Genomic DNA, 14,396 nt, shown 5'->3' with positions numbered 1-14,396 from the left:
TTTATTCATGCTATTATTATTTCGTTTATATGTTTACTATAAAGAGAGGAATAATGTCAAATTATTGTCTAGTTATCGTAAAAGAATAATAAACGGGCTACAAGAATCTAGTGAACCCACAAGTTGTGTCAATAAAATTCTAAAGCTGGTTGCATTCTAAAATAATATTATTTTATCCTATACTGTTATACACACATTACAAGAAAATTTAAGAATGAATTAAAATCTCATACCGTCGCAGTCATTGTATTACAAAAAAGTTGACGATCCATTCTTGTCAAAATCTATCATATTACTATTAAGTTATAATACGTAATACATTACGCGTTAACAAAATATTATCTAAAACTGTTATTCAGTTATTAATCAGTAATCACTTTATAATCATTATTCCACGAATCGTATTTCGTTATTTAAAAAAAAGCAGAATTTGTCTTTCAAATGAGTGAATAAATTTTTGTTATTTTCTTTAACAAAAGTCAAATGGCTATGCTATAGCATTATGACAAGACAAAAGTATATTTTTGACTTAATTAATGTACAAAATATTTCGTCTAGTTTATAAGAGACAAAAGCGCGATTGACCTTTACCATTTCATCGTACCCGTATCGATCCCTGTCGTCTTCTACAGTATAGGCCACGTGTTGACTTTTTAGAACCCCGGGGGCACTTTTACCCTCTTCGTAAAAAAAAGATAAAACTAGAAATAGTAAAAATCAAAAATGCCAAAATACATACTTAGGTTCTATTGTTATTAAACGCCATTTCACTGTGTTATGCATGAAATGTATGTATAATATATTATATCGTTAAATAAATTATGTTTAGTATATGTGGGTACCTACTATACATCTGAAGACTGACAGTTCAGCACTAAAAAAGGTAACCTCATCACTGGAAAACACCGGTTGTTCAATGATTATTAATGCTTCGATTTCAATTTTATTTTATTTATTTATGCAGGACATGCGAACTTATAAAATCGAACAGCCAAAAAAATAAGAATACATCAATATTAAAGAAACACATTCGTGTTTTTTACCATTCACATAAAATTTACTTACGCTTTTTTTGTTATTTAAAGCTCAAATAGGATACGATAACTTATAGTTTTTATAACCCCTAAATAATTCTACAGCTTTTACTTTTTATTTTTAACAATCGTTTAATTATATGCCGTTACAGTAGGTCTTGTCAAATATAACTGTGAAATTAAAACCCAAAATTATTTTGTACTTATAATGTCTATAACTCTTGACTACATAATGATTAATGGTTCTTGAAGGCATTATCCTACGAATTTGTTAAAAAAAAACCTTGAGATTTACGATTTCAGTGACATTTTAATATTTTTAAACAGCCAAACTCTTTGTAGAAAAAAAAAGCCAACAATAATAATAATAATAATACGAGAAACTGATACAAATCACGTTTCCGCACGATTTCTTTACCAGACTGCCAGTGTAACCGGTGAAACAAGCTTTTGGCTTAAACACTATATACCATACCACTATTGTTTCGTTTAGCAAATAATATTAGCATAGGGTTTTTGGTTTTATGTTGGTTGGAAACGCAACCGTAATACATATCTAGGTCAAAGGTGTAGACAGAAATCAGTAGGTACCATTAATTTTAAAATATTGTACATACTGAATAGAAATTATTAGTATTGGTAAGCATTGAAATGATATAAAATATTTCAGTATAATATTGGAAATATAATAAAGAATTAAACAACTAGATGTTATAACATAATTTTATAAAATTTAACAGGTTTAGCATGTCCAAATAAAACGAGTGGTTTAAAAGGAGCAACTTCTCATTATTATTATTATTGTGTCGTTTTTTTTCTTTAAACTACACCAGTCGTAGTAATTCCCGGTGTTTGTTTATGTGCTCACATTCACAGTGACGCGGACACGCCAAAAGCAAGAGATTTGCATAATCCAATGAAGGAAATTTGTCCGTGCATTTACGCGGAACATTTATCCCGGACAAGCTAAGAGTGCATTTCCCGGGAAAACGGCGTTTGTCGTATTTTCATGCATATTATGCGTCTACAAGGAGTAGTGCTCCGTGTGAAATTACACCGTGAAATCGTTTAACTTGTTATTACAACACCACCGTTGGCCACATCCACCCCACCACGGTGATCGCAAGTACTGGCGACCATAATGCAATATCCTCTCTTCAATCAACGCACTGCACATCGTACGTCACCATAGCAACGATATTAGAAGCTTGCCAGGTGAGACGGATAAAAAGTAAAAACGAAATCTCGTTACCTGCCTATATATAATATAAGTCTATAATGTGTAATTTTATACTTGCAAAAATATCGTGAGTACAACAGCCGACCGACCAACGTTTATATGCCATTATATTACTATAATATATATATATATAAAATACCTACATACATAATATACCGTGCACCGACAGGCGGAAAATGAGTACCTTTTCCGTGAGCGATTATCGTGCGTTTAGTGTAAACTTTTGTCGTTTCAACAAAAATTAAAGGTCAAACTACTCGGAGACCACTGTGTTTCGTGACCTTTCCAAAAGAATACTTTCGACATTACACGTCGTCACAGCGATGAATATGCGTACAATAATATATTATATTATAATATTCTAATTTCGCGTATGAGCACAATATAGCGCGGTGGCCGACTCGCGTTTTCGCGTAATTATATATACCTATAACAATGATATGGCGTTTAACCCGTCCGTTTTGCACTCGTGCCTACAACAGGTATAATAATGACCGTGCGAAATATTCTACCTAATAAATGTACGTCGCTCGGCACCGGTGGACGGTACGGAAACAAATCGATGGGAACAATGTTTAATATAATATATATTGATATGCGTCACGAAAACCGAATTATCGGCAGTGATGACGATAAAATTAAAATACGTAAAAAATACGATAACTGTACATGAAACCGTTCCGCGAATGCTCGGCGTTCGTCGGCCGAACCGTTGACGGCGGCGTTTATACCTGTCCGTCGTGCGATTTTTACCTGGCAATCGTCGTTGGACCTTTTGTCTCAGTGCCGCGCCGACGACGGTGCACGCACCGCCCGCACACATCCGTCGCAATCCATTGCGGGCCGCGGCCGCACCACCATATCGGCCTGCAATCCGTTTTGTCGACGATGTTCCGAGCACTCTTGTCCAACGGTCGCGGAAGACGGCGATGATAGGTACGGCAGTAAAACAATATTATGCAGGTCGCATACGCCGAATACGATTTCGTTACGATAACGTGTGCGAATTGTGGGCGAATAAACAGAACGGATAAAAATAATTGTTTAAAAAAAACAAAAACTCATACGAAAAAATGATGACGACGACGACGACGACGACAACTTGCAGCAGCGGTCAGGTGTTTGTCGTCGGCCGATCGAATTATGATAATACAATAGTATAACGATGACGATAATGATAATAATATTAATAATAATAATAATAATAGAAAAACGACAATAACAACAACTACTACAATAACATCTAAAACAACGACGGCGATCAAATAATGGTTATATTAATAATAACAATAATAATAATAATAATTATAATAACAATAATAAAAAAATTTGAATTAAAAAAAAACCCGCTACACACTGGCCGTCGTCGTCGACAGTAGGCTTGCAGACGGACGCGGCCGCATTACTGGGGCACGTTCGATTTGGGCGAAAACCCGTGTACGCGGACTACGACCGTTTTCCGACAGATGGCGGAATGCGCATGACCAAATATGACCCCGGTCGGCGATGGGGTTTATTGAACAACAAACACGCGCACAACTCACATATTCGCTGGCGGTGGCGGCAGCGGGGAAGTCGTCGTAGTCGTAGTCATCGTCGTCGTCGTCGTCGTCGTCGTCGGCCGTCATCTGGTGCGGAGGTGGGCGCGGGTGTACCGCGCGAGGAAATAATAAATAATAATAATAAAAAAAATAAAAAATCACACGACCATCCATTGTTCCGATGATCGTACACGCATAATACAATGCGCGTAAGAGTTGGTGAAAAAAAAAAAAAAAAGGATAAAATAATATGCGTCCAAAACCGTCAAATTCGTTTAGATCGTGTGATATTAACGATCATATATAATAATATCGTCGTTGTTCATCGTCACTATAATGTTGTGTACTTGCGGCTGACAACGGGATTTTCCTACTTTCACCCGGCCGACCAACACTCCGGCGCCGCCACCTCGCACACCCACCCGCCCGCCACCCCCCCACCGGCTTATAAAAATATTTGAGTACACGGATTTTCTCATTTCGGTTTTACGTAAGCCGGCGCCTCGTGTATGCAACTCGTAGTGCGCCGGTGCGCCGGTGTGTAACACGAAAACCAATTCGAACTAATTGTGTTTTACGTGCGTTTTTATTATTATTATTATTATAACAATATCGCATCGGCACAATCAATTATTCGGGTACACCTTAAAATAGCTGTTATAGCTATATTTTGCTATACTGCCAAGATATAATATTTTGCCACGTTACACTCGCCGTATAATATCGTATCGATCGTCGTCCGCGTTATTTATCGTTGTTTTATTTTGTTTGTTTTTTCGTCCCGCCATTGCAGCGTATTACCCGCGCCCGCGTTTTGCTCGAAATACTCCCCGGAGGGTCAAGTCGAGCGAAAAATAATTATCGTTGTCACCCTTAGGCGCCCGTGCCGACCCTGCAGCGGCGGTGCTATTGGAATAGTCCAACCGCGGCGGCGGCGGCGGCGGCGGTGGTCTAGGACGATTGCGTGCAAAGAAATAGTGATTTGTATTCTAGACCGATAGTGTACCCGCGTAATATAACTGATTTTTTTGCTTTGTTTATGATATAATAATACATTTCACATATATTTTATTTTCACAAATGTACGCGTAATTTTATGTACACATCTCGAGGGCCTTTACAGAGCACGTCTTATGCGATACCGCCGTATATTTGGATACAACACAAATACACAATAAACGGCGACGGTTTCGATCTAATCTAACGGTTTATCTACATTCTGTATATTTTCGTTTTAATCTTTATCTAAATAAAAGTCGAATTGTTATTTGTGCCGTAAAATATGTGATGCAAAACCAAACTAATACGTGTACAGTATTTTAATGTTATTTTTTTGTAAAATTAAAATAAATATTTTACTTTGATATAATATTGATACCCTTTAAATATTTTTATGAAAAAAAAATCAACTATTATCTATAAAGATTTTTTGAAGATCTTAATGTAGGACGCTCATGTAGTTATTGAAAAAATATTTATCTTAAACAAATGCATGACACTCGTGTATTCGCCGTATTGCCATTGCTGAATGTGAATATTAATAATTGTATACGTTGGTTTACTTAATTTAATATTTTTATAGTGTACATTATAGTTTGTTTTTTAAATAATATATTGCTTTACAATGTCATTTATGCCAATACTCAATAGTATAAATTATAGTTGCTTGAAAAATGCACTCTATATCCATTATCATAATATGCTATTCATAAAATATAAATAAAAAATAGATGATAAATAGAATATAAAAATATGATATACACTGTTTATTTATCATATCGTTTACATAAATAATTCTATTATTACTAACAGATTCTATACTTTATGGGATATTTGATTTTTATGAAAATATATATTTAAATCTAAACTGTATTAAATAAAAGTTAACAGAAGAATAAAACGATTTAAAAATTTTAAACTTTCTATTCTGTTTTTATGTATCGATTTGTGTTTAAGACGGTGACTTTAACTCGTAAGATTCATTAAAAATTGTTCGAGTATAATATGATTCTCAACGATACGTTTATATTAGTGTTTATAATTATTATATTATTATGCTGTTAATGTTAAAATAACTAATTAAAATGTTATACGAATAAAGTAATTTCATTTCTTTTGAAAACTTTAGTATTTCAAAGAAGGGGATCAACAAAATTCATACCTTCGGGGATTCATTATAGAGGATAATGTGAGTAGAAAACCTTTCCAGTGGGATTTCAAAACTTGATTTCAAACGTTCGTACATGGAGTAATGTTATTTTTTAATCCCTCGTCACTCGATAACAATGTAATAGAATTGAAATCCAATTTTTATCCTCAAATACGTTATGGTAGCCTACAAAACTTTCCATAGTACTCGGCCTTCAATGAAAATTATGTACTGACATTTTCAAAGAATTCATTATTTTATAGGATTCGTTATGATGTATTGAGACTTCTGTAATTTTTTTTAAATCGTTCCCGATAAATTATTCTTAATATAACGTTATTTCAAAGATATAACGTTCTTTAATGCTACATTACACAATTATTAAAAACAACATTATATTGCTTAACACATAAGAAAACATTTTTTTAAGAAATGTCTCGCCATTAAAATCATCAATCAACTATTAATTTGTAATTGTCTTCTCTTTCGTGTGTATTGATTTTAGATTCTGGAGGGAAAGAGAAAGCTGTCAGCTTTACAATGATGTATGGATTTTTTTCCAGTAAATACTTTTCAGCATAGTGAGAATAATACCGCAATATTTTATGAAATGTGGACATGTGATCATTAGTTTTATCAGGGTATGTTGAAAATAAAAATTCCAATTTTTTACAAAGTTTACAGAATAAATTTGAAAATTTACAATGAAATTCGTAGCAACATCAAATGTTGTTTAGGATGAAAATTAAAACAAATTATATATTTAATGAATTTCTTACACATCCTTACTTATCATTTAGCTTACTAAATGATACACGGTTTTTAGAAATATAGATTCCGAACGATAAAAGTTATTGAAATTATACAGACTAAAGTTTTCACAGAAATAAGATCTACCCAATTATTTTAGATTCTAGGGGAAACGATAAATGTATTAATTTTATATGATTGTTTTTTTTTAGTATGTTCATACTTTTATTTTTCATTTAAATTTTTTTATTAAAAAATAGAACTAATTATTAAGTACTTTGATTGTTCAAAAGTAAAAAAAATGATTTTTCAAAATAGCCAGGAAAAAATAGTTACCTATTTACAGATATATCACAAAATAATGTAAATCGTTATTCGGTTACTCTACATGGTTTAAATGTGCAATTTTGTACCAATATGAAATTAAAATGAATATAGAAAATAATTATACTTGTACCTATAGTTTTTAGATTTTTTAATTTAACTTATGAGGAGCTTTGAATTAAATTTTAAATCATTATAACTATAAATATTTTCAATCACAAAACAATTTAAAATTTGAACTTAAAATGTTTATAAAAAAAAATTGAGCATATATATTTTAAATATTTATACATAACTATATGTATAACTAATGTGAGATTTTGGATTAAATCTTCATAACTTAAAAGTACAAACTAGATTAAATTTGTGTAAATAGTCACAAAAAATGATTATAATCATAATAAATCTTTCTAAAATCAAACATTCATCACTCCACTCAGAATCTAAAATGAAGAAAAACAGTAATTTTTACGAAATACCCGTTTTTGACAAAATCAATTTCGTTTTTATTCTTATAATTCATAAAAGAATATTAACATACGAAGACTTAAAATATTCACTAAATATTTAAATGAGCATTTACTAGACATTAAGTAATTTTATTTTTTTTTTTTATTTAAATGTATTTCAAACTCAAACTTTTTTAGTTTTCTTCTGATTGATGTATCGCAAAGTTTTTTTTTTAGTTTAAAAATCTTGAACATTAACTTATAATGCAAGGTTCCTTTTAACTTGTTCGTGTACAAATTCACTGAAAAATATAGTAACAATATTTTTTTTTAAGTAATGAAAATCGTTAAATCTTGAAAAATTGCAAGTTATTTTGTAATTAAAAATTTATAAAAAATTTAATATTCATAGTTAAAATTTGAAAATATAAAACAAAGTTTCTCAAAAGTTTTTATTGCATGAATTAAAAAAGTGTAATTTGACAAATATTTTTTATAAACGTCTGCAATTTAAATTTTACGACATTGATGGATATTAAAATAATGATTTTTCATCAAAAGATTTTCTTTTTTTGTTGTAATTCAAAAATGAATAACTGTTAATACTTTAGATAAAATCGTATTTAATCAAATGTTTAAAATATAAGGATTTCATATGTATAGACGTATAGTTTATTTTAAAGCATTTTAATTCATTTTTAAGTATTTATATTCATTTGAAATTTTTATTTATTTATTTTTATATTATATTATATTATATTATATATTTTATTATTCTGTTTTTAAATGTTGACAAAAAATATTCTCGTTCATTCCAAATGCTTAAAAATTTAGTACAAAGTTTCTCATAAATTTTTATCGTAACTATTTAAGAATATTTAAAATATATAAGAACAATTTTTTATAATTATTTATTTTTAAGTTCAAACTTTTACAAAATTCATCAAAAGCTTTAAAATGTTGAAGCTAAAAATTTTAAAATGTTCAATTTTTATAAAAAAAAAGACTGAAAAATTTAATAAAAGACGTTTTGCATATATTAAGTAATGAGACCAAAAAATCTGAAAAACATTTAAATACAATATAAATTTGTTCAAAATTAAATATATAAATTTAGAATAATGATTTTAGTTTAATGTTGTTATCATGAACTCAGAACTAAGATAAACTATCTCAATTGATCTTAATTCATGGTTGTTATTCAAACATATTATTTGAGGGACATGAAAGTTTCATGTATAAAATTATATTTTAATACACAAAGACATTTTAAAAACATTAGCATAATTCTAGCTATTATATACTTATTTATACCATTCAACGACAAGTCGATGTGGACTTGAGTATAGACTCAAAAGTTTATTATAATAATAAATATTATATATTTATATTACTATAATGATAATTAAATCATATATATTTGCATCTATTTCATATATATTTGTATCTATGGCTAAGCACTAATGTAGTGCTAGGGAAAGATGCTATGAGTGAGTAGGATAGAACACCGTACCAACGAAAATATACTTGGTGAAATTGATGAACGCGGAGATATACTCAACACCATCATAGCAAGTCGATGGAACATGATTGGTTACATTTGAGTCACGAAAATGAACTAATTTATAAAATAATAGAAGGGAAAGAAGTTAGCTGATATCAGGGAAGTGTTAAGAGTGCGTATTCAATTGAAAAATCAATCATAAGAGTTGAGTACAAAACGAAGGAGAATTAAATATTAATAATACAATAAAGGCAATATAATTATATCATAAAATTTATTTCAATTTTAGGCTGACTGTTTTCGCTCAGAATCTTTTTCGTATTTAAAATTTATTATATTAACAAGTTATAACAATAATAATTTTTTGATTTTAATGTAGCATTATGTTTTGTTACAATGATTTATTATTCAACAGTGAATACAATACAGCGTACTCGTAAAAAGTTATAAATATAAAAAAACAGAACATTTTCGCAATACATATGCACAATTCAGCCCTCGCGGAGTTATACGAGATAAGTAAATATGACAGATAAAATGTATTGAAAATGCAATGTATTTTATAAACGTGAGCATTAATAATAATAATAATAGACTATTTTAAGAAAACGCGATTTTATTATTGTTTTACTATCGTTTTGATGACGGGACATTATTATAATATGAGTTAATAATGTTTGAAACGCGTAATTTTTGGTCGCCTGCGTTAGATGGCACGTCAGCGATAGTGTCGGCGGCCGCGGCGGTTGATGAAATTCCGGTAGAGGTTATTGTGGCGCAGTTGGCGGCGGAAGCGGTCACGGCGGCGGAGGTGGAGCCGGCAGACTGTAGTTGCATGGTTCGCCTGAGCTGATGGGTGGCCGCGTTCCGCTGCACGCCGTACGCAGAATCGTGAATTCGGAACCCGTAAAGCTTGGCCACATGCCGACCACTAGGCCGCTGCGGCATGTACTCCGGTCGCGTCATAAACACCATGTGCGGTAGACCGGTGCCGAAGTATGCGCCGTCGATGGCCGCCCCTCTCGTCCCCGCCGGAGGCACGTACACGTCCATGCACCGCGGACAATAGATCCTCACCGTGTCCGATCCCACCACGTCGCAGAGCCCTAAAATATGACGAACGACATTCGGTCAACGTATACGTCCCCGCGGATGTAGGCGATGGCGGTAACCATCACGAGCGTTTTCACGGGTCGTGCCCGTCATATATAATAGTATGCACAGCCCGACAACGCGGGCACGACCTGCGATTCGCGTGTAAATGATGGGACATCGATAACTATTTTACACTGCAGTTCCTATATATTGAATGACATTGATAATCTTAATCTCTTCTTTTTTTTTTTTTCAAAATTTCGGAAGTCATACACCTCCCCCCCCCAACCGCATGGTCTTACGCGGTTCCAAATTCGCGTATTTAGCTGAAACGCGATCTCCAAAAGATGCCTATGATGGTAACTATATATCGTTAAAACCTAACTACTCTTAGATTTTGTACGTATTTTTACAACTCCTCTTCTCTTGCGCTCGCCGACGAAAGAATGAGTTATAGTTAGCACAACGAGAGAATTACCATGCATCGTGTTTTCGCGGGTAACTATTATTTATATTAGAATTACTTTGACTTTTTTTTACGTTTTTGTCGTCCGAACAAACGAGCAGATGAATTGTAAAACGTCGTACATTCGTACGGGTTATGCACACACGAGATTATTATTTAAATCATACACTCGCGCATCACACACAAGTATTATTGCGTTACACGCGTTTCCGTTATGCTACGTAAAACTCAATTCATATAGGAGCTTTATCTTTTCACACGTATTATTATTATATTTGAATGTTTCTTTCAACTATTGAAAAAAATCATTAAAGTTCGAACTACACATTGACACAACGATGTAACGTCGTCTTCGACACAATGAGTGACGCGCTTAGCAAGACCAAAATGTTAATTTATTAGTTAAACAACGCCTAACCAATTGAATTTAAGTTTTAAACAACCAACGTAAAAATATTTTTAAATAAAATTGCTTTAAATGTTATTTAATATTTATTACCAGATCCTACCGAATTCCTGTATTATTTATTAATCATAATTATCTAAATGACTATTTCAGACACCGTTATGACGTTTCAATATTGCGACGAAATAAATGAATCATATTAAAAACGAAGTGGGAACCTAAGAGCTGATTTGAACCTATCATAATTCATAATGTAGTTGTTGAGTTTATGAGTGCAAAATGGCGGAAAAGTCCTTGCCACTTTTTAGCTAGTGAATGTATATTTATACGGAGTACGTACTCATTAAATAGTTTAAAAAAAAGAGTAAATTCCATTAGTTTCAAGAGTTATTACATACCTATTATTGAACATAGTTCAATTGGCGTCATAACATTTAGATAATTAAAATGTGTAAGGCTAAAGGGTTATACGAGTAAAAATATATCAATATTATTATGTCAAAGACTGAAAGGCGTATAAGTACATTATACTGTATAGAATGTATAGAAATTAATTAAGAATTACATTTGGCTTTGACTTATATATTATATTTACGACGAGTGTTCACAAATTCACCGATTGTCTGAAAAACTGATGTATTCGACAATAGTGCGACGAGGAGGGTATACATTATATATATTATTATATTTCAAGTCGAGTGTAGAATGCGAGATTTGCCGACAACAACAGACACGAATCGCCGCACTGTACCGTACATAATAATATTATATAATATGCACGCGTGCAAAACGGAAGCGGATCTAAGACTCTTGGCGAAAACTAAATTAATGTGTGGTGTGAATAATGGTCACAATGTCGACGGCAGTTTAGACACAGCGGTGGGTGGAGGAGTTTAGATCATACAAATACTTTACTCTATATGGTACATGTCGTATATGTTATGTACGAGGGGAATATTTTAAAAGTAAACACTGCTAATATTCTCTATATAAGAGTATTAAAGTTTTTGGAAACATGTATTCATAAAATATGAACTCGTTACTAACAATATTTTTTATTGAAAAAACTACGCTTTTACTATTTTTATCATTATCGTTTTATCGAGTTTTTCCTTTTTTAAGTGGCGATTTCTATTTTTTAAATTTTTTGAAAATATCAATGTATAATAATCGAATTTAGAACAAATACTTTGTGGTTAGCTAATTTACTGCTAGTTCTAAATTCGATTGTTTTATAATGAAATTCTTAGAATAAATGTTTAGTTTATAATTGAAAACTAGCAACAATTATAAAAACAATACAAATGAAAATTATTATTGTTAGCCCCGCAATACAATTTTATTTACTTATGATATAATATGTTATTATTTATAGTATAATAAACAATATATATTATTAATAGGTAGGAATGTGCGTGAATCATATGTATATATCCCTCGTCCTCGCGAACACCTAATTTATTTAATAATAATTATATTCACAGATAGGTATGCGAGTTACTTCATATTTATATGCGTTATATTTTTCCGGTCCGTTTTTATGTAAATTATTTTATTTATATTTAATGTTCTACCAGTAAAATGTGCATTTACCATAGCGAGTAGGTACTTAAGACATTGTTTTTATATATTTTATTATCTTTATAACATTGTTGGTAAAATCAACAGAGTTATTTAACTCGTATATGGCTATATACATTTCTAATCATCATATTGTTGAGGTATAAAAGGCCTACAAATAAGTTATTAATACTAGCTGTATTTTATCCGTTGTTATGATTTATTTTATATTATTTATTAACAGCAGTTATATAATAACTATAGCAATTTATACCCATATCTTTTTAATAACATTTTTTCATAGGTTAAGAGTACTCCCCACACATGAACATAAACATGAACATAGGTATACACACAGTGCAAATAGCTCACAACAAAACAAATTAGTCGCTGACCTCAGTTGAACCCTACACGGTACACAAACACCAATGGTGTATTTACAGGGGAGAGGTCCATGGCCCATGGGGTACGAACAGCAATTGACCCCCTCAACAACTGACATTTGAAAGTTGTGTAGTTTTACGTCTAATGATAAAAAACGAAAAATAAATATTTTATAGTATAATATTATGCGTAGTTGTCGTTCTCACAGTTGATATTATTGAAATCAAAATTTGTAACAAAAAAAAAAAGATTTTCCAGAAAAATGATTCTTTTAAACATTAACAACGTTATAATTTAAATTCTTAAAAATGTACATAAACATACAATTTTGATATTTTTAGAATATAATATATTTGTATTTATAATAGTGTTAAAACATATTCTAAATTTATTTTCTTATACTTTAACGAGCACCCGTTTTGGGGATTTTTTTTCCAGATATTGAATTGTTTAATGCTGAAAACGATGATCCAATCAGAATTTAATATTCAGCTTTAATTTTTAGTCCGTACTTTATTGGTAATATAATAGCTAAATTTATTACTACAAATAGTTTGTTTAAAATAACTTTTTTACTTTGTATATTTTTTATTGTTATTTTTATGATTTTTTTATTTTCTAAAAATGTCAGGTTTTTCTTAGAAATGTGTTGTTTTTAAAAAATTCTCTAACTTTCAACTCTTTAATATTTTCTGAGGCTCTGGGAAAAACTCAAAACCTCGTTTTCCGGCATTTTATTCACTACGGTACTGTGTTACGAAAATAATCTGTACCTCTTCCACGAAAAATTCCTAAATTTTCCACTGACATACTCACACACACGCGACAGACGGTTTATATCATACTGCATAGTGGCACCCTACAGAGTATTTTAATGATATTTTGTACCTATGGGCAAGGCGGCCGAACGTCTGCAGTTTTCTCGCGGACAATGTCCAAAACAGCCGACCAAATAGTTTTCGAGTATTTTGGCGATGCCCCGAGGTGTCATTACGTACCGGGCATGTACCAGACCGTAAAACATCTCGGCCACCGATTGAGTGTTGGCATCGGCTGTAACGCGTGAATACGGAGCGTCGCTCAACACGACGCGGACCGCCGTCTCGTAGTCCGGCAATGTTTTCTCCAGCCCGACGAGATTAAACTTGTCTCGGATGTACGACACGTCCACGGCACACATGAACGCGTTATCCGGCCTGTTCAACAGTCGTCGGATCCACGGCGAAGAATTCATATTCTGCGGGAGATTCATCGACAGTAATTATAACAACGTCGTTGATCGTCACCTTTGAGAGGACGCCATCACACACCCATAGATACATTATTTGTGAAAACCGTTTTGCACGATAATGAACCTCTCGAGCTTTAGTCACAGATTTTTTTTCCAAACACAATATATAATAAACAATATTTTCTGTGTCGGAAATATTTTTATTTTTCCGATATCATTAATGTAAAAACGCGATTTAAATTTGAAAGCCCCGACAATAACGA

General features: G+C 31.9%; 2 protein-coding genes across 3 annotated transcripts in view; both read right to left on the bottom strand.

Annotated features, from left to right (window-relative positions):
- LOC132918518 (potassium voltage-gated channel protein Shab) overlaps positions 1-3,690 on the bottom strand; it is a 51,442-nt gene extending 47,752 nt beyond the window's left edge. The window contains exon 1 of one of the 2 annotated variants that reach the window (XM_060979777.1): positions 3,028-3,690. The gene's annotated coding sequence lies outside the window, so the exon portion shown is untranslated. The remainder of the gene's footprint in view (positions 1-3,027) is intronic. The other variant, XM_060979778.1, reaches the window with a different exon arrangement.
- Positions 3,691-9,246: 5,556 nt separating this feature from the next.
- On the bottom strand, positions 9,247-14,137 carry LOC132917352 (casein kinase II subunit beta-like). The gene is made up of 2 exons (XM_060978058.1): positions 13,791-14,137; positions 9,247-10,097 (listed from the first exon to the last, which is right to left on the bottom strand). Exons 1-2 carry the CDS (start codon positions 14,134-14,136, stop codon positions 9,622-9,624), a joined length of 822 nt encoding a protein of 273 aa, XP_060834041.1. The 5' UTR covers position 14,137; the 3' UTR covers positions 9,247-9,621.
- Between the last annotated feature and the right edge of the window lie 259 nt (positions 14,138-14,396).

Source organism: Rhopalosiphum padi, chromosome 1 (assembly GCF_020882245.1).
Source record: "Rhopalosiphum padi isolate XX-2018 chromosome 1, ASM2088224v1, whole genome shotgun sequence".
Classification (NCBI taxonomy): Eukaryota; Metazoa; Arthropoda; class Insecta; order Hemiptera; family Aphididae; genus Rhopalosiphum; species Rhopalosiphum padi.
The sequence above is the reverse complement of the archived record's forward strand: the minus strand, read 5'-3'. Positions and strand labels throughout refer to the sequence as shown.

Excerpts from the sequence above, each read along its gene's own strand:
- LOC132917352 (XM_060978058.1), bottom strand. The coding sequence starts at position 14,136 with ATGAATTCTTCGCCGTGGATCCGACGACTGTTGAACAGGCCGGATAAC. Across the intron at positions 10,098-13,790 it reads TTCGGCCGCCTTGCCCATAG|GGCTCTGCGACGTGGTGGGA; the intron begins GTACAAAATATC and ends GTCATATTTTAG.